Source organism: Pistacia vera, unplaced genomic scaffold (assembly GCF_008641045.1).
Source record: "Pistacia vera cultivar Batoury unplaced genomic scaffold, PisVer_v2 Contig706, whole genome shotgun sequence".
Taxonomy (NCBI): Eukaryota; Viridiplantae; Streptophyta; class Magnoliopsida; order Sapindales; family Anacardiaceae; genus Pistacia; species Pistacia vera.
The window spans coordinates 432,481-453,626 of record NW_022196564.1 but is presented as its reverse complement, the minus strand read 5'-3'; the positions used below and the strand labels follow the sequence as shown (position 1 = coordinate 453,626).

General features: G+C 36.0%; 1 protein-coding gene across 1 annotated transcript; it reads right to left on the bottom strand.

Annotated features, from left to right (window-relative positions):
* Window positions 1-4,917: 4,917 nt before the first annotated feature.
* Window positions 4,918-21,012, bottom strand: LOC116114296 ((-)-germacrene D synthase-like). The gene is made up of 8 exons (XM_031400449.1): window positions 20,804-21,012; window positions 6,996-7,260; window positions 6,519-6,897; window positions 6,209-6,427; window positions 6,103-6,113; window positions 5,501-5,631; window positions 5,285-5,394; window positions 4,918-5,056 (listed from the first exon to the last, which is right to left on the bottom strand). The coding sequence occupies exons 1-8, from the start codon at window positions 20,936-20,938 to the stop codon at window positions 4,918-4,920; spliced, it is 1,389 nt and encodes a 462-aa protein (XP_031256309.1). The 5' UTR covers window positions 20,939-21,012.
* Between the last annotated feature and the right edge of the window lie 134 nt (window positions 21,013-21,146).

Here is a 21,146-nt window from a genome sequence, read left to right as displayed (position 1 = left end):
AAGATCACAATGTGTCCGAGGAAGAGCATGCAAGAATAAAGAAATGGTGGACATTGCATGGAAAAATTCAATGAGAAAATTCAAGAACCAAACCATCCTCCTTTGCCGCTTCTTCTTCCATCTCTAAATCTAGCTCGAATGATGGAGTGTTTATATCAAAAGGAGATTGTTACACCAACTCCACGGGAAAACCAAGAAGAGAATTGCATCATTACTTGTTGATCCTATTCCCATATGATCATGTCCATCTTATTTATTTGATTTCCAATGGAATTTATTTTCATAATATTATGAACTAAAAAGTACTACTGCTATGTCTTCATTTAGATTTTGAAGTGCTGTAATAAGTAATCACCACCATGACGGTGATGATGCTTTAATAATAAGTGTGCAAATGTTTTTCAGGGCCCCTGTTGTACATCAAGTCCAATTTTCTCGGCCCAAATTCTAATCTTTCAAGGTGAAAAGGGTAAAAAGTAATACAGCATGAGTACACTATGATAAGACAGAATTATCCTTAACAGCATTCCTCCAGTGACAAAACGCGGGACAATATCTTTATACCCTGAGTGTGGCTTAAATAACCTTTCGTCCTGTTAATTATTAGTAACGTTTTGATCCTTGTCAGTGTCCCAACATTTTGCCATTTTGGTACCCAAGGTTTTTATGGGTGCGTTTGGTTCATTATTTGGATAGGATTTTGAGAATAATATTGGTAGTTGGATAGGAAAATTTACGAGGTAAACTTTAAAAATGTATAAAAGCTCTTTGGTTTGCTAATTTAATTAAAGACCCTAATATATAAAATGATAAAAACACCCCCACCACCTACAGTGCTAGATTCCGACCACCACCATTGAAATCTGGCAAAAATTTTTGTTACGACACAGCCGGTCGGATATGTGTCGTAACGCGTCGCTATGGCTTTTTCGACCAGATCCACCACGAATCTGGCCGAAAAAGGCTAGATTTAAGGCCAAATGTTGCCGTCAACCGTCAAAAAGTCAAAAGAAGTCCATCTTTGGCCGTCATTTTCGGTCAACGCGCCCATTTCTTTGGCCATCAGCGAACTTTCGGCCATTTCTGGTCGCAGGTAGACCGTTGTATAGATTCCAGCTGCCATCGACGGTGGTTGCTGGAATCTGGCAAGTATGGTTGGAGGGTTTTTGTTATTTTTAAACTTTTTTTTTCTAGGGGTATTTAATGAAATTAATAAGTTTAAAGGGTGTAAAATAATTAAAAAATATAGTAATATTTCTGGAATAATGTGCCAACAATATTTGGGGAATAGGATATAAAATGGATAAAAAAAAAGAATTAAACATGGCCTATAATGCTAGACCAAAAGCGTTACTAATATACTACTATAGGGGCTAAGAGGTTATTAATAATTTTACGAAGGGACTAAAGCAAACCTCAGTGATGACATTGATCTTTTCCCAAAACGACCTGTTCGCACTCCAATGGAGGGTAACCCTGTCGTTACACAAGTAATTTATTATAAACAAAGGCTGAATCCGTAATTTGATAAAGAATTTCATTTATATAATTTCACTCTCTGTAAACCTAAAAAAAAATCAATTGATTTGGTCCTAACACTATCGAGGGTTTTAGTCTTTTAGCTTAAAGCCTTAAACCCATAATGGCAACGAGGGCGGTGGCGGCACAGCGCGGCTTGAGGCGTCTCTTCTCCACTTCTCCTTTCCTTCTTTCAACCCTCCGCCGTCCGCGGCGGCCGCTCAGCAACCCAAGGCCGAGCCCAGCACCAACCTTTTTGTCTCAGGTACCTTTCTTGTCTCTCTTTATTTTCCAATAGCGCTTTTCATTCCTTTCCGTATTTACTTCTATTTACCCTTCAGGGTCACAGTTTTTATTTGTGTTATTTATAGATCCTTTTTTTTTATGTTATTTCTCTAAAGTTTTGTTTTTGTTATTTTTTGTCGATGATTTTGATTTTGAATTTTAGTTATTATATTGTTAACATTTTAGGCTCAGATTGTTGATCTATTTGTTAAGTTAGTTCATGTAGATTAAAGCCTAATTTTTGCAGATCAATCTTAAAGAGGAATAAAAGTATGTTAATGATTTTGAAATTTATTGTGAACATAATTACCGAAGTTATACTGAATTTGGGGTTTTGGTTTTAGACAGGTATGGTTTGTGTTCAACCTAACCTAAATCATCTTGTGGCCGGATATGGTGTCTTTCCTTGATGCAATTAAAAAATTATTGTTAAATTATTTGGTTATCAGTTTTATATCATTGGTATTTTATCCATTGAGTATATTTTCTATCATGTAGAGGTTACTTCATATTCACACTTTGTAAATATCTAACACTTGTGTGAGGGCTAGCAACAACATATCTTATTAATCTCGCTTGTTCATTGTCCAACAAGATTGTTAATAAATAGGTTAAATCCTCGTGACTTCTCCCACCTGGTGGCGAAGATGCAGGTATTACCTCATGGGTTTGAATTTCACCAGAAACCTCCCCGTTGATTTCTTAGTGAAGCTTCTTTGTTGTTGACAGCAATGAGAGTTTCTTAGTGAAGTGTGGTGCCAGTGACATTAAATCGATTACATAATGATTATATTTTTTTTTTATAGGAACAAAGCGAACTGTATTAGTGAGACTAAAAGAGAAACTAGAGTGGATCACTTAAGTGTCTGTCGAAAAGAACCCTAAAAAGCCATCTGCACATGATAAGTAATCCGAAAATTGTTTCCATAGTGTTTATTTTCTTGTGTTTTCTGGGTAGATATATTTTATCAAGGTTTAATACATATTACTTCTGATCAGAGATGACAGGTCTAGCTTTCTTAGTGTTACACTATGAGATTTAATATCAAGTTCCTTTCAGGACTTAGTAAGGCGCCGACTACGGGGGACTCAGGAAGCCTTTTCTAAGTTTGGTGAAGTGGTTCAAGGTTGTTTCTTCTCTTTAAACCTATTCAAATCCTCCCCTGGTGCATGGTGGACTACTAACTATTGGTGTTTCTGCTATTCGCAGCTAGGGTAGTGACTGATCGAGTTTCTGGGATATTCCAAGGGGTTTGGTTTTGTAAGATTGCTACCTTGAGATGCTGCAAAAGGCATAGAGGGCATGGATGGCAAGGTGAGTTGACAAGACACCACATTTATTTTGTTGAAGATTATACCAATGTTTGTATATCTGAGTCAAAGTGTTTAGAAGCAATGCTCTACTCAGCTCTGTTTCTTATTTGTTATCTATTTTATTTTTCAAAAATGCTTAAGTCAGCTGTAGTGTCGAATATAGCTTGAAAACTTGGTAGGGAAGGAACTAGGAAGTTCCAGCCCATCATCGGGGTGTAACCCTGTCAACTTAAATGCCACACATTATGGCTACCTTTAAGCTTCTGAAAGAAGTAACCATGAATTGTATGCCACAGCAGCTGTAATGTATAGGAACTCCCAGAGTTCTAAAAAGTTAATGTAATTTAAGATTGCATTCCCGTTTCAAATTTCAATTTCACACATAGAAAAAAATGTGTCCTTCCAAATAAAATTACTGATTCAGTGCCTGGGCACTTGGAATCTGTAGGAAGTGAAAACTGTGCATCTCAATTTTTCTGAACCTCAAGTTAGCGAAGTCAGAAGACAACTTTCATATTTCCTCATAGGGAAAAAAGAAAAAAGAAAATGTATTGAAGTGAGGTGGCTCATAGATTTCTCAATTGTCTCGCAAATGTTTGTTCAAGCGTACCGTTGTGCTAAGATTGAGTTTATCACATCCTTCTACTAACTTATTCCTTCACTGCATCCTTTTGGGCACCTTTTTATTCTCTCTCATCCCTTTTAATGTCCTTTCTATCAATTAGTTCATTTTATGGCCCTGCGGTAATGGTACCACACATGGATATACTTAAAATATATGTAGGAAAGGGGAAGAAAGCAATTAATGTTATAGAAACCATATCATTGTCTTCCTGTTCCTTTCATTTGGAGTATTTGAATGGACTTCTGATTAAAATTTGGAATTCCATCAAGATTTTGTTTTGGGGATGTAGGGTTCTTATTCTATGATGTCGTGTCATCTTAGTCAGCTAGGCGGATTCTTTGTAAAGTACTTTCTTTTTGGCTTTCTTTAACCATGAGTTTTCTAGTTTTGATGATATTACACCTAATTTTTAATTTCAATATTGCTGTTAATTCCTTCTGCAAAAAAATAACAATATATAGTTGATTCTCTCATTGTTGATGTTCAAGTTCTTCTTTTACAATCCTTTTAGGAAATGAATTCTCTATTTGTCTTTTGCATTTCTGGATGGGTGGGTTATATTTGCAGAATACGCAGACCCAGAGCACCTCCAGGCCTCCATCTGAGATATGTCTTCTCAATATGGCCACAACATGCATCCCCATATGGCCGACAGTGACTCATGCGTTCATAAAACAAGATGGTAATCCTTCACACTGGCCTTTGTCAGTGAGTATTATCCATGAACGGTTCTCTGTTTTCTATTGTTGTGGCTTCCATCAATTGTAAACCATGCTTTTGGGGAACATCACTTAATACGTGAACTGTGTGATGAATTCAGAAATAATTGATTTGAACTGATCCATGTTGGCAATATATGTACAAGACTCTTAATTTGTTATAATTTTATCAGACTGTAACTGTCTCACTAAACTGAAGTGAAAACTGGCTATGCATAATGGAATGATTTATATAGGATCATTTAGATGAAAGTGTTTGTTGTTTCTTTACACGGACAGTGAAGAAAAACAGGGTGATGTGTTTATGATATATTTGAGATGAAGGTGAGCCAAGTAGCTTGTGTTTTGGTGTTACATATAGTCCGAAAAATAAAAATTTATGTAAGACTCGGAAAAAAACGTGTTCTTAAAACTCAAACTACAAAAATTGAGAAACAATTACTTGTTTTATATCCTTCATTTATATTCTTCATTTATATCCTTCCAGGCATCCATTACTTGTTTTTGAAATTCATTGCGTGCTTCTTCTTCGGTTGCACCATGTTGTATCATGAAACACTCAATGCTTGAGCAACATGCCTCTCTTTTGTTCGAACTGTATGATAGAAAACAACTATTGGTTAGTAAGGAATTCAAGAAAAATTCACACCATATTTTAATAAATTATACTAGTAATGAAATATGTAATTACCTTGTGGGAGACCAGGTCGTTCATGAGTCTGCCGATTACTGAGGAAGCCTTTATCATCTTGGGATTTGTGAATAACCATTCAAGGCTTCTTTGGTTACTATTTCCATTCCCACAAATGATGTTGTGGCTAACATTGAGTAGCAGAGGTAACTAATGCAACAGTCATGTATCATCCATGTGATGGTACATATTTTATGACACCATTTGGCTTCACAGAAGTAATTTCTAACTAATGTCTTCATCTGAGAAATCAAAAAATCATCAAAATTTTCAATTATTAGTATAGGTAAGAATGAATGCCAATTGATTCTGAGTTAACACTAATTAGTCAAATGAAATGAAACTCACCGCTTCTTTTGCAAAATGAAGGAGGTATAATCTTCCTTGATCGGCCATGTCTTTCTCAGTCTCACTGTAAACATCAAGGAGAGCCTGATAGCACAGTTTCATGTACCCAGGCAGTTGATCCATGGCACTGACTGAACGAAATAGAGAAGCAACAGCAACAAAATAATAATAGTAAAACAAAACAAACAGTAAACAAAAAAATTATACGCGCGATTTACCCTGGTTCACTCAATGTGGGCTACGTCCAGCTGAGTCAATATTATTGAAATATGCCTCACCTCTCTCGTTTACAATGAATGAATTGCTCTCACACTCATAACAAGAGAAAAGTATGTTTATATAATAGGTTTAAGAGATTAAACATAGTTTTACAAGGATTCCTATTCCTAAGCCCAACCCAAAAAGGAATTAATAACTTAAAAGAAATCCTACAACGGTTATACATGGAAAAGCCCAAAACCGCCTACGGGCTCGGGGGCGCTGCCCCCGTGACCCCCGCCCGCTCACCGGGGAGCGGGGCACCCGCCCGATGACTGGTCAGTGGGACCCTCGAGTGCGTCTCCGTTGCCCATTAATGCTGAAGTAGTCGACAACTCCAACACTGACATCCCACCTGAAAAAAGAAAATGCAATCTTATTTGAATAAATGTAAATTAATAGGATGATTAGAGAGTATGGATATTTATAGGTCAAGAATTGAATAATTACCTCTCAATTGCTTCGGTAAAAAGCTCAAGTTCTTCAATTGTACCATACACATCATAGACATCGTCGATAACAGAAGTCATCGCAATCACTTTGGTTAATATCCTTCTAGCCAGAGAATATTCAGGCTCGAAATACACTCCCACTATCCAAAAGTAGCATTCTATCACTCTGTCTCTTACAAAAGGTAGCTTATGGGCAAAGTCTAAATCTTTCCACCACCTAAAATAACAATATTAAACAGAAGTCATTAGATAAATTCAGTGAATCTAAAGCTTAAAAATGGTAGAACTACCGTCATTTTAAAGCTTACTTTGCAATATGACTGAGTTCAATCTGGTGCATCTTTTGTAATATGTTAAAATCTAACTTTGCAAAGGCTAATAGAACTTCATTGTGGGACTGGGAAGCATCTTCTTGAAAGATGCTCATGTAATGTCTAGCGTCGCTCCTCTGTAAGCCCTTGCGAATTGGACGATTTAAGGCATGCTTAACTTGAACTGCAATTGGAGGGCCAAGTTGGGCTGCAATGGACTCAAGGTGAGTGGTGGTGAAAGCGAGCGCTTCGTCGAGTATCTTCTCTCCGTGCACCCTGATATGTGTGGCTTCATACAAACTTAACGTTCCTCGAACATCTTTTTCAGGAGATGCCTTGAACTTCCCATTGTTGTCCTTGAACTTGTTGAAAATGTCTGTTTCACCCCATCACACATCATATTTAAACGATGAAATTAAAAGGTGTAATTAAATTAAGAACAATAAGAGGAAGAGGAAGAGAAAGAACATATACCACAAGAAATATTATAACCATGTTGTCTTAGCAATCGGAATTCAAGAGAGGTCGAATATAAGTCATCTCTGAGATCACTGTCTCGGTGAGCCTTGTAGACTTTTGCTAGTATTTCATCAACCTCAGTTTCAAAATGATAAGACACGCCCAACCTTTGGATTGCATCAATCAAGTCAAGTTTCTCTGCAGGCTTTTTCGTGTCAGCAATTATCAATTTTCTAATTTCTTCCTTTAGTTCTAGTAGCCTTGCAGTATGATCAGTTTCCTAAAACAAAAAAGTTAGAGAAAATTAAAGCCATATGTAAGAGCTAGGATAGAAAGTTATATTTCAGAAACCGCAAAATATACATTGGCTTGAACTCATACACATGCAGAGTGTGCATGTTTTAGATTGAGAGTAGTTTTCAAAATGTTTTCTCTTCAGTTTTTACAGAAAACATTTTTTAACGTAAACATTTTTCGACAAACACATCCTAATTAAAATAGAAGAAGCATTAATTTTACCATGGAGTCACCAGCATATGAGAGGAAATGATCCCCCCAAATGCCAGGATGATAATTAGCTGAGCGACCATTAGTTTCTTCCTTTGCAGTATTTTCAACTGAAGCAGCAGCAGCTGAAACTATTGAAAGAGACATAATTCTAAAATTTCTTTTTTTCTGGTTGAACGAAAAACAAGAAAAGATCGATGTAGATTGTTTTGGAAAGCTTCTTGTGCTTCAAGGCCACTGTGAATCATAGTGCCTTCACAAATATGTATTTATAGACAACTCGAGAGATATAGAGTAATACTACACATGAAAAACATTTTATTTTTCTTAAATATGTCCTTATCAGAGACATTAGTTGATTTAACAAATATATGTTGGGAGGAAACTTTAATCATTTACCTCTTTATGCAATTTCATTTGTGTGTTATATTAGAATGGAAAAATATTAATAAAAGTAGATTAAAACTAATCTCGGTCTCTGACCAACATGACAAACGGATAAAATATTACTTCAAAGGCAATCAACTTGTTCATGCAAGGCACACATTCAACTTCTGGCTTCTTTTGGATCAAAGTCGATCTCAACCTGGCAATTCCTCTAGGTCACGAGACTTCTCTCTACAGTGAGATTTACGCTATTATTTCGGCTATTGAAATTGCCTTACTTCATTTGCTAGTCAATCTTAAAGAGGAATAAAAGTATGTAATGGATTTTGAAATTTATTTGAACATAATTACCGAAGTTAACTAATTTGGGGTTTTGGTTTTAGACAGGGTATGGTTTGTGTTCAACCTAACCTAAATCATCTTGTGGCCGGATCATGGTGTCTTTCCTTGATGCAATTAAAAAATTATTGTTAAATTATTTGGTTATCAGTTTTATTCATTGGTATTTTATCCATTGAGTATATTTTCTATCATGTAGAGGTTACTTCATATTTCACACTTTGTAAATATCTAACAGTCTTGTGGGAGGGCTAGCAACACATATCTTATTAATCTCGCTTGTTCATTGTCCAACAAGATTGTTAATAAATAGGTTAAATCCTCGTGACTTCTCCCCCTGGTGGCGAAGATGCAGGTATTACCTCATGGGTTTGAAATTCACCAAGAGAACCTCCCCGTTGATTTCTTAGTGAAGCTTCTTGTTGTTGACAGCATGAGAGTTTCTTAGTGAAGTGTGGGTGCCAGTGACATTAAATCGATTACATAATGATTATATTTTTTTTTTATAGGAACAAAGCGAACTGTATTAGTGAGACTAAAAGAGAGAACTAGAGTGGATCACTTAAGTGTCTGTCGAAAAGAACCCTAAAAACCATCTGCACATGATAAGTAATCCGAAAATTGTTCCATAGTGTTTATTTTCTGTGTTTTCTGGGTATGATATATTTTATCAAGGTTTAATACATATTACATTCTGATCAGAGATGACAGGTCTACTTTCTTAGTGTTACACTATGAGATTTAATATCAAGTTCCTTTCAGGACTTAGTAAGCGCACGACTAGCAGGGACAGGAAGCCTTTTCTAAGTTTGGTGAAGTGGTTCAGGTTTGTTTCTTCTTCTTTAAACCTATTCAAATCCTCCCTGGTGCATGGTGGACTACTAACTATTGGTGTTTCTGCTATTCGCAGCTAGGGTAGTGACTGATCGAGTTTCTGGATATTCCAAGGGGTTTGGTTTTGTAAGATTGCTAACTTGGAGATGCTGCAAAAGGCATAGAGGGCATGGATGGCAAGGTGAGTTGACAAGACACCACATTTATTTTGTTGAAGATTATACCAATGTTTGTATATCGAGTCAAAGTGTTTAGAAGCAATGCTCTACTCAGCTCTGTTTCTTATTTGTTATCTATTTTATTTTTCAAAAATGCTTAAGTCAGCTGTAGTGTCGAATATAGCTTGAAAACTTGGTAGGGTAGGAACTAGGAAGTTCCAAAGCCCTCAATCGTGGTGTAACCCTGGTCAACTTAAATGCCACACATTATGGTACCTTTAAGCTTCTGAAAAAGTAACGCATGAAATGGTATGCCACAGCAGCTGTAATGTATAGGAACTCCCAGAGTTCTAAAAAGTATATGTAATTTAAGATTGCTATTCCTCGTTTCAAATTTCAATTTCATCACATAGAAAAAATGTGTCCTTCCAAATAAAATTACTGATTCAGTGCTGGGCACTTGGAATCTGTAGGAAGTGAAAACTGTGCATCTCAATTTTTCTGAACCTCAAGTTAGCGAAGTCAGAAGACAACTTTCATATTTCCTCATAGGGAAAAAAGAAAAAGAAAATGTATTGAAGTGAGGTGGCTCATAGATTTCTCAATTGTCTCGCAAATGTTGTTCAAGCGCGTTACCGTGTGCTAAGATTGAGTTATCACATCCTTCTACTAACTTATTCCTTCACTGCATCCTTTTGGGCACCTTTTTATTCTTTCTCTTCATCCTTTTAATGTCCATTTCTATCAATTAGTTCTTTTATGGCCTGCTGTAATGGTAACCACACATGGATATACTTAAAATATATGTAGGAAAGGGGAAGAAAGCAATTAATGTTATAGAAACCATATCATTGTCTTCTGTTCCTTTCATTTGAGAGTATTTGAATGGACTTCTGATTAAATTTGGAATTCCATCAAGATTTTGTTTTGAGGGATGTAGGGTTCTTATGTCTATGATGTCGTGTCATCTTCAGGCTAAGGGATTCTTTGTAAGTACTTTCTTTTTGGCTTTCTTTAACCATGAGTTTTCTAGTTTTGATGATATTATCACCTAATTTTTTATTTCAATATTGCTGTTAATTCCTTCTGCAAAAAAATAACAATCATATAGTTGATTCTCTCATTGTTGATGTTCAAGTTCTTCTTTTACAATCCTTTTAGGAAATGAATTCTCTATTTGTCTTTTGCAGTTTCTGATGGGTGGGTTATATTTGCAGAATACGCAGACCCAGAGCACCTCCAGGGCCTCCATCGAGATATGTCTTCTCAATAGGCCACAACATGGCATCCCCATATGGCCGACAGTGACTCATGCGTTCATAAAACAAGATGGTAATCCTTCCACTGGCCTTTGTCAGTGAGTATTATCCATGAACGGTTCTCTGTTTTCTATTGTTGTCCGTTCCATCAATTGTAAACCATGCATTTTGGGGAACATCACTTAATACGTGAACTGTGTGAGAATTCAGAAATATATTGATTTGAACTGATCCATGTTGGCAATATATGTACAAGACTCTTAATTTGTATAATTTTATCAGACTGTAACTGTTCTCACTAAACTGAAAGTGAAAACTGGCTATGCATAATGGAATGATTTATAAGGATCATTTAGATGAAAGTGTTATGTTGTTCTTTACACGGACAGTGAAGAAAAAACAGGGTGATGTGTTTATGATATATTGAGATGAAGGTGAGCCAAGTAGCTTGTGTTTTGGTGTTACATATAGTCCGAGAAAATAAAATTTATGTAAGACTCGGAAAAAAACGTGTTCTTAAAACTCAAACTACATAAAATTGAAGAAACAATACTTGTTTTTATATCCTTCATTTATATTCTTCATTTATATCCTTCCAGGCATCCATACTTGTTTTTGAAATTCATTGCGTGCTTCTTCTTCGGTTGCACCATGTTGTATCATGAAACACTCAATCTGAGCAACATGGCCTCTCTTTTGTTCGAACTGTATGATAGAAAACAACTATTGGTTAGTAAGGAATTCAAGAAAAATTCACACCATATTTTAATAAATTATACTAGTAATGAAATAATTATTACCTTGTGGGAGACCATGTCGTTCATGAGTCTGCCGATTACTGAGGAAGCCTTATCATCTTGGGATTTGTGAAGTAACCATTCAAAGGCTTCTTTGGTTACAATATTCCATTCCCACAAATGATGTTGTGGCTAACATTGAGTAGGCAGAGGTAACTAATGCAACAGTCATGTATCATCCATGATGGTACATATTTTATGACACCATTTGGCTTCACAGAAGTAATTTCTAACTAATGTCTTCATCTGAGAAATCAAAAAATCATCAAAATTTTCAATTATTTATAGGTAAGAATTGCCAATTGATTCTGAGTTAACACTAATTAGTCAAATGAAATGAACTCACCGCTTCTTTTGCAAATGAAGGAGGTATAATCTTCCTGATCGGCCATGTCTTTCTCAGTCTCACTGTAAACATCAAGGAGAGCTGATAGCACAGTTCATGTACCCAGGCAGTTGATCCATGGCACTGACTGACGAAATAGAGAAGCAACAGCAACAAAATATAAGACAGAATTATCCTTAACAAGGCATTCCTCCATAAGTGACAAAACGCGGGACAATATCTTTTAGACCCTGAGGTTTGGCTTAAATAACCTTTCGTCCTGTTAAATTATTAGTAACGTTTTGATCCTTGTCAGTGTCCGCAACATTTTGCCATTTTGGTACCCAAGGTTTTTATGGGTGCGTTTGGTTCATTATTTTGGATAGGATTTTGAGAATAATATTGGGTAGTTGGATAGGAAAATATTACGAGGTAAACTTTAAAAATGTATGAAAAAGCTCTTTGGTTTGCTAATTTAATTAAAGACCCTAATATATAAAATGATAAAAACACCCCCACCACCTACAGTGCTAGATTCCGACCACCACCATTGAAATCTGGCAGAAAATTTTTGTTACGACACAGACCGGTCGGATATGTGTCGTAACGCGTCGCTATGGCCTTTTTCGACCAGATCCACCACGAATCTGGCCGAAAAAGGCTAGATTTAAGGCCAAATGTTGCCGTCAACCGTCAAAAAAGTCAAAAGAAGTCCATCTTTGGCCGTCATTTTCGGTCAACGCGACCATTTCTTTGGCCATCAGCGAACTTTCGGCCATTTCTGGTCGGCAGGTAGACCGTTGTATAGATTCCAGCTGCCATCGACGGTGGTTGCTGGAATCTGGCAAGTATGGGTTGATGGGAGTGTTTTTGTTAATTTTTAAACTTTTTTTTTCTAGGGGTATTTAATGAAATTAATAAGTTTAAAGGGTGTAAAATAATTAAAAAAATATAGTAATATTTCTGGAATAATGTGCCAAACAATATTTGGGGAATAGGATTAGAAATATGGATAAAAAAAAAAGAATTAAACATGGCCTATAATGCTAGGACCAAAAGCGTTACTAATACTATACTACTATAGGGGCTAAGAGGTTATTAATAAATTTTACGAAGGGACTAAAGCAAAACCTCAGTGATGACATTGATCTTTTCCCAAAACGACCTGTTCGCACTCCAATGGAGGGTAACCCTGTCGTTACATCAAGTAATTTATTATAAACAAAGGCTGAATCCGTAATTTGATAAAGAATTTCATTTATATAATTTCACTCTCTGTAAACCTAAAAAAAAATCAATTGATTTGGTCCTAACACTATCGAGGGGTTTTAGTCTTTTAGCTTAAAGCCTTAAACCCATAATGGCAACGAGGGCGGTGGCGGCACAGCGCGGCTTGAGGCGTCTCTTCTCCACTTCTCCTTTTCCTTCTTTCAACCCTCCGCCGTCCGCGGCGGCCGCTCAGCAACCCAAGGCCGAGCCCAGCACCAACCTTTTTGTCTCAGGTACCTTTCTTGTCTCTCTTTATTTTCCAATAGCGCTTTTCATTCCTTTCCGTATTTACTTCTATTTACCCTTCAGGGTCATCAGTTTTTATTTGTGTTATTTATAGATCCTTTTTTTTTATGTTATTTCTCTAAAGTTTTGTTTTTGTTATTTTTTGTCGATGAATTTTGATTTTGAATTTTAGTTATTATATTGTTAACATTTTAGGCTCAGATTGTTGATCTATTTGTTAAGTTAGTTCATGATAGATTAGAAGCCTAATTTTTGCGGATCATCTACAGAGGAATAAAAGCATCTAATGATTTTAAATTTATTGTGAACATAATTACCGAAGTGATTACTGATTTGGGGTTTTGGTTTTAGACAGGTATGGTTTTTGCGTTCAACCTAACCTAAATCATCTTGTGGCCGGATACTATGGTGTCTTTCCTTGATGCATTAAAAATTATTTGTTAAATTATTTGGTTATCAGTTTTATTATTGGTATTTATCCATTGAGTATATTTTCTAATGTAGAGGTTAATTCTATCACACTTTTAAATATCTAACAGCATTTGTGGAGGGCTGCAACAACATATCTTTATTAATCTCGCTGTTCATTGTCCAACAAGATTGTTATAAAATGTTAAATCCTCGTGACTTCTCCCACCTGGTGGCGAAGATGCAGGTATTACCTCATGGGTTTGAAATTCACCAGAGAACCCCCCCGTTGATTCTTAGTGAAGCTTCTTATGTTGTTGACAGCAATGAAGTTTTCTGATGAGTGTGGTGCCAGTACATTAATCAGTTATCATAATGTATATTTTTTTTTTTATAGGAAACAAAGCGAACTGTATTAGTAGACTAAAAGAGAGAACTAGAGTGGATCACTTAAGTGTCTGTGAAAAGAACCCCTAAAAAGCCATATCTGCACATGATAAGTAATCCCAAAAATTGTTTCCATGTGTTTATTTTCTGTTATTCTGGGTATGATAATATTTTTATCAGGTTTAATACATATCACTGATCAGAGTGACAGGTCTATCTCTTAGGTTACACTATGAGATTTAATATCAAGTTCCTTTTCAGGACTTAGTAAGCGCACCGACTACGAGGGACTCAAGGAAGCCTTTTCTAAGTTTGGTGAAGTGGTTCAAGTTTGTTCTTCTTCTTTAAACCTATTCAAATCCCTCCCCTGTGCATGGTGGACTACTAACTATTGGTGTTTCTGCATTCACAGCTAGGTAGTGACGATCGAGTTCTGGATATTCCAAGGGGTTTGGTTTTGTAATATTCACTTGGAAGATGCTGCAAAAGGCATAGAGCATGGATGGCAGTGAGTGACAAGACACCACATTTATTTGTGTTGAAGATTATACATGTTGTATATCTGAGTCAAAGTGTTTAGAAGCAATGCTCTACTCGCTCGGTTTCTTATTTGTTATCTATTTATTTTTCAAAAATGCTAGTCAGCTGTTGTGTCGAATATACTTGAAAACTTGGTAGGGTAGGAACTAGGAAGTTCCAAACCCATCATCTGGTGTAACCATGGTCAACTTAAATACCCCCACATTATGGCTACCTTTAAGCTTCTGAAGAAAGTACGCCATGAAATGGTATGCCCCGCAGCTGTATGTATAGGAAACTCCCAAAGTTCTAAGAAAGTTATATGTAATTTAAGATTGCTACCCTCGTTTTCAAATTCTCCATACCTTTCTAATTTCACATAGAAAAAAATGTGTCCTTCCAAATAAAATATCTGATCAGTGCCTGGGCACTTGGAATCTGTAGGAAGTGAAAACTGTGCATCTCAATTTTCGGAACCTCAAGTTAGCGAAGTCAGAAGACAACTTTCATATTTCCTCATAGGGAAAAAAAAGAAAAAAATGTATTGAATTGAGGTGGCTCATAGATTTCTCAATTGTCTCGCAAAATGTGTTGTTCAGCTATGTACCGTTGTGCTAAGATTGAGTTTATCAATCCTTCTACAACTTATTCCTTCACTGCATCCTTGTTGGGCACCTTTTTATTCCTTCTATCCCTTTTTAATGTCCATTTCTATCAATAGTTCATTTAATGGCCCTGCTGTAATGGTAACACACAGGAATAACTTAAAATATTGTAGGAAAGGGGAAAAAAGCAATTAATGTTATAGAAACCATATCATTGTCTTCCTGTTCCTTTTCATTTATGAGTATTTAATGGAGGTTCTGATTAAATTTGGAATTCCATCAAAGATTTTGTTTTGAGGGATGTAGGGTTCTTATTCAAGCAAATTTAATGTGTCGTGTCATCTTGTACATCAAGCTGGATTCTTTATAAATACTTTCTTTTGGCTTTTTTAACCATGAGTTTTCTAGTTTTGATATATTATCACCTAATTTTTAATTTCAATATTACTGAATTCCTTCTGCAAAAAAATAACAATAATATAGTTGATTCTCTCATGTTGATGTTCAAGTTCTTTTTTTTTTACAATCCTTTTAGGAATGATCTCTTTCTTTTGCAGTTTCTGGATGGGTGGGTTATATTTGCAGATACGCAAGACCCAGAGCACCTCCGGCCTCCATCTGAAATATGTCTTCTCAATATGGCCACAACATGTCATCCCCAATGGCCGACAGGACTCATGCGTTCATAAAACAAGATGGTAATCCTTCACACTGCCTTTGTCAGTGAGTATTTCCTTGACGGTTCTCTGTTTCCTATTGGTCGGCCTTCCTCAATTTGTAACCAGCATTTTTGGGGAACATCACTTAGTACGTGAACTTTGATGAATTCGAAATATATTGATTTGAACTGATCCATGTTGGCAATATTATGTACAAGACTCTAATTTGTTATAAATTTATCAGACTGTACTTGTCTCACTAAACTGAAGTGAAACGGCTATGCATAATGGAATGATTTATAAGGATCATTTAGATGAAAGTGTTATTGTTTCTTTAACACGGAAGTGAAGAAGGGTGATGTGTTTATTTATATTTGAGATGAAGGTAGAGCCAAGTGCTTGTGTTTTGGTGTTACTATAGTCCAAAAAATAAAAATTTATATTAGACTCGGAAAAAAATGTGTTCTTAAACTCAACTACATAAATTGGAAACAACTTGCTAATATCAACGAATCTGAAAGGTTTTCTGATAGCTGATGATAACCCACCACAGCTGACTGGCTGAGCTTCATTGATCCAGAAGCGATTCATTTCAAAATTTGTTTCAATCATCAAGAACTAGGAATTCTGCTGGTGGTCAGAATTAGTTCAAGATTTGTTTCAAAAAGATTTCTTTCATTGGCTAGAATTTCAATCAAAGAATATTATAGTCTAATGTATTCATCCAAACATCTACATAAATTTTTAATGAATTCTTAAAGCTGGTTTTAAACAGTCGAATGTTCTCAATCAAATCCTTTCAACTGCAAGTCATGTAAAAGTCAACCACATTCAACATTCACTGTTCCAGAAGTTGTCAAATAATGCTAAATCCTGAAAGTGGACCACAAAAGGCATTCTTTATGTTCCCACCTGTAAATTTCTTGAAAATCAATTTCTTTCACTCATCACCATCAATTTTGATTCATTCAGTTGTAGTTTTGCCTACGCCATACATGTCCAGATAATTATGCGACCCCGTGAATGTAACACACACCAAGTAGACTCTCCATCTTATTGCATTTTTTCCAGGTGGCCCAAGAACCACCAAACCAGTGACAGAATTCTCCGAATAAACCATTCCTGCACACTTTGCCCTGCCATGGAGCAACTCAACTTCTTCACTCTGAAAGTACTCAACACTAGAATTTAGTTCCATCTCATATATGAAGACAACATATGTACAGCTAGATATGATACAACAAAATGCGTCTCGTTTTTCAGCAGCTTATATGGCGTTTGATTGATTGTTTTCTTATAAGTCGAAGGAATTTTCCAGAGAAAAAGTTGCATCTGTCAAGATTCAAGTAACATCATCCTGGTAAGTCTGGTTGTGGGAATAAATTTGTATGGTATTTATGAAAGATTTGCAGTATCTCGGCTACTTTTCTTTAGTTAATGAACATAAATTTTCAGCTTTATCTTTGCAATTTTTTTTTTAGTTTGATACCGTATTTCCTTTTTGGCCATTAATATTTCTACAAGCCTCAAGGTAGTTCGAACCTAAGAAATCAATGAAGAGAGAAATCTTCTTGATTGTCAGGCCAACTCCGAGATCATGATACTGGTATTTTCCTTTTTTCATTAATGCTTTTACAAAAGATCTAGTGGTCAAGAAGGTTTGCTTTTTAATGATTTTTTAGGTTCAAATCATCTTGAGCATCTATCAGGCTATCACATTTGTGGCTTATCTGGAATATTAGACTTGTAGGGCATTCAGTGGGGCTTGTAGGGTGTTCAATCGGCTCCCGAAGATTAATTGAAATACATACAACTAGGCCGAAACTCTAGTTTTTCAAAAATTTATAGAAATTTACCAATGTAGTCCCATTAATTCAGCTTTTAACTTATGATTCGTTCACTTTTGACCTTAATACTTTAACCCCATAAATGTAACTTTGTATTTCTCGCTCCTCATCATTTGAACATTACATTTTGGCTCAGAGAATAAATTTGCTAGGTCTAATTTGCCTTTAGTGTCCATCCTATAAATATATAGGTGTTTAAGTCTCGTTTCAACTTTACCACTTCCCTGTCACCTCCCACTTACCACCTCCCATTATCAGCTTCAACAGTGTCCAACTCGGCCCCCTAACAGCTTCACTACCCAACATCAACATGCCGCTAAATGGTTGTGGCGTTCTCCCCTGTGTTTTCCTTCATGATTTCTTTAATAGCCGCTATGTTGCTTTACCAACTCGACTTCTTCCTGCCAGCTCACATGCCTGTCCACGACTTCACTGTTGTAACCGCTAAATCGTTTTTCACCATTCTAGCCATTTCTGGCCAAATCCATGGTTGTAAACACCATAGATCTGGCCATAAACAGTCACATATCTGGTTGTTAATGTCTAAAAGGATTTGGTTTCTGGCTAGAATTAAGGTCAGATCGGCGTACGACTAGCCAGTTTAGATTGGTTGTACATCGTTCCAACATTGCCTGCAATGGCCAATCATGGTGACTAGTGACCAATAGTCGTCTTGGGTGGCTGGTGTATTTTGTTAAATATTAAACTTTTATTATTGGATGTTTTAGCTAAATTATTAAATATAGTTAAAAGTACTGTTCTAATATATAATAATTTCCATAATTTTCATGAGCATCATGAATTTTTATTTACAAGTGGTTACCATATACACACAAAATCGTTATAGCATATAAAATCAATACTGTACGCTAATAACAGAGGAATTATTATAGCATCTTACTATTCATCAGGAAGTAGATTTTTATTACAAAGAGGGGATCATACTTCTATTTAATGAAGTATACATTTCGAAGAGAATGGTTTTTGTTTGACAGGAAGAAATGCATTATTCCAATTATCTTTAAAGTAAATATCGAGTCTTATTCCATGCTTATATGGAACAGGATTAATAGCAGGAAAGCAACAGAACCTTAAGCATAACGTGAGCATGAGTTGTAGCCATCTTCATCCTTGTATATAAATCTATCACACGAAAGATTGAGAATTCGGTCAAGGAGAGGCATTGGCACCGCAGTTGGGCGAAGGTATTCTTCATTTATATCCTTCCAGGCATCCATCACTTGTTTTTGAAATTCATTGCGTGCTCTTCTTCGGTTGCACCATGTTGTATCATGAAACACCAAGCTTGAGGCAACATGGCCTCTCTTTTGTTCGAACTGTATGATAGAAAACAACTATTGGTTAGTAAGGAATTCAAGAAAAATTCACACCAATATTTTATAATTATACTAGTAATGAAAATGTAATTACCTTGTGGAGACCTGTCGTTCATGAGTTCTCCGATTACTGAGGAAGCTTTATCATCTTGGGATTTGTGAATAACCATTCAAGGCTTTCTTGGTTACAATATTCCCATTCCCACAAATGATGTTGTGGCTAACATTGAGTAGCAGAGGTAACTAATGCAACAGTCATGTACTCATCCATGATGGTACTAATTTTTATGACACCATTTGGCTTCATAGAAGTAATTTCTATAATGTCTTCATCTGAGAAATCAAAAAACATCAAAATTCAATTATGTATAGGTAAGAATGAATCCAATTGATTCTGAGTTAACCCTAATTAGTCAAATGAAATGAAACTCACCGCTTCTTTTGCAAATGAAGGAGGTATAATCTTCCTTGATCGCCATGTCTTTCTCAGTCTCACTGTAACATCAAGGAGAGCCTGATAACACAGTTTCATGTACCCAGGCAGTTGATCCATGGCACTGACATCCACCTGAAAAAGAAAATGCAATCTTATTGAATAAATGTAAATTAATAGGATGATTAGAGAGAATGGATATATAGGTCAAGAATTATAATTACCTCTCAATTGCTTCGGTAAAAAGCTCAAGTTCTTCAATTGTACCATAACACATCATAGACATCGTCGATAACAGAAGTCATCGCAGTCACTTTGGTTAATATCCTTCTAGCCGGAGAATTTCAGGCTCGAATACACTCCCACTGTCCAAAAGTAGCATTCTATCACTCTGTCTCTTACAAAAGGTAGCTTATGGGCAAAGTCTAAATCTTTCCACCACCTAAAGTAACATATTAAACAGAAGTCATTAGATAAATTCAGTGAATCTAAAGCTTAAAAATGGTAGAACTGCCGTCATTTTAAAGCTTACTTTGCATATGACTGAGTTCAATCTGGTGCATCTTTTGTAATAGTTAAAATCTAACTTTGCGAAGGCTAATAGAACTTCATTGTGGACTGGGAAGCATCTTCTTGAAAGATGCTCTGTAATGTTAGCGTCGTCCTCTGTAAGCCCTTGCGAATTGGACGATTTAAGGCATGCTTAACTTGAACTGCAACTGGAGGGCTAAGTTGGGCTGCAATGGACTCAAGTGAGCGGTAGTGAAAGCGAGCGCTTCATCGAGTATATTCCTCCCATGCACCTTCAGATGTGTGGCTTCATACAAACTTAACATTCCTCGAACATCTTTTTCAAGAGATGCCTTGAACTTCCCATTGCTGTCCTTGAACTTGTTGAAAATGTCTGTTTCACCCCATCACGCATCATATTTAAACGATGAAATTAAAAGGTGTAATTAAATTAAGAACAATAAGAGGAAGAGGTTCGAGATAGAACATATACCACAAGAAATATTATAACCATGTTGTCTTAGCAATCGGAATTCAAGAGAGGTTGAATATAAGTCATCTCCAAGATCACTGTCTTGGTGAGCCTTGTAGACTTTTGCTAGTATTTCATCAACCTCAGTTTCAAAATGATAAGACACGCCTAACCTTTGGATTGCGTCAATCAAGTCAAGTTTCTCTGCAGGCTTTTTCACGTCAGCAATTATCAATTTTCTAATTTCTTCCTTTAGTTCTAGTAGCCTTGCATTATGATCAGGTTCCTAAAACAAAAATGTTAGAGAAAATTAAAGCCATATATAAGAGCTAGGATAGAAAATTATATTTCAGGAAGCGCAAAATATACATTGGCTTGAACTCATACACATGCAGAGTGTGCATGTTTTAGGTTGAGAGTAGTTTTCAAAATGTTTTCTCTTCAGTTTTTACAGAAAACATTTTTTAATGTAAACATTTTTGGACAAACACATCCTGATTAAATTAGAAGAAGCATGAATTTTACCATGGACTCAGTAGCATATGAGAGGAAATGATCCCCCCAAATGCTAGGATGAAAATTAGCTGACCGACGATTAGTTTCTTCCTTTGCAGTATTTTCAACTGAAGTAGCAGCAGCTGAAACTATTGAAAGAGACATAATTATGAAATTTCTTTTTCTGGTTGAACGAAAAACAAGAAAAGATCGATGTAGATTGTTTTGGAAAGCTTCTTGTGCTTCAAGGCCAGTGTGAATCATAGTGCCTTCACAAATATGTATTTATAGACAACCTGAGAGATATAGAGTAATAGTCCACATGAAAAACATTTTACTGTTAATTCCTTCTGCGAAAAAATAACAATAATAA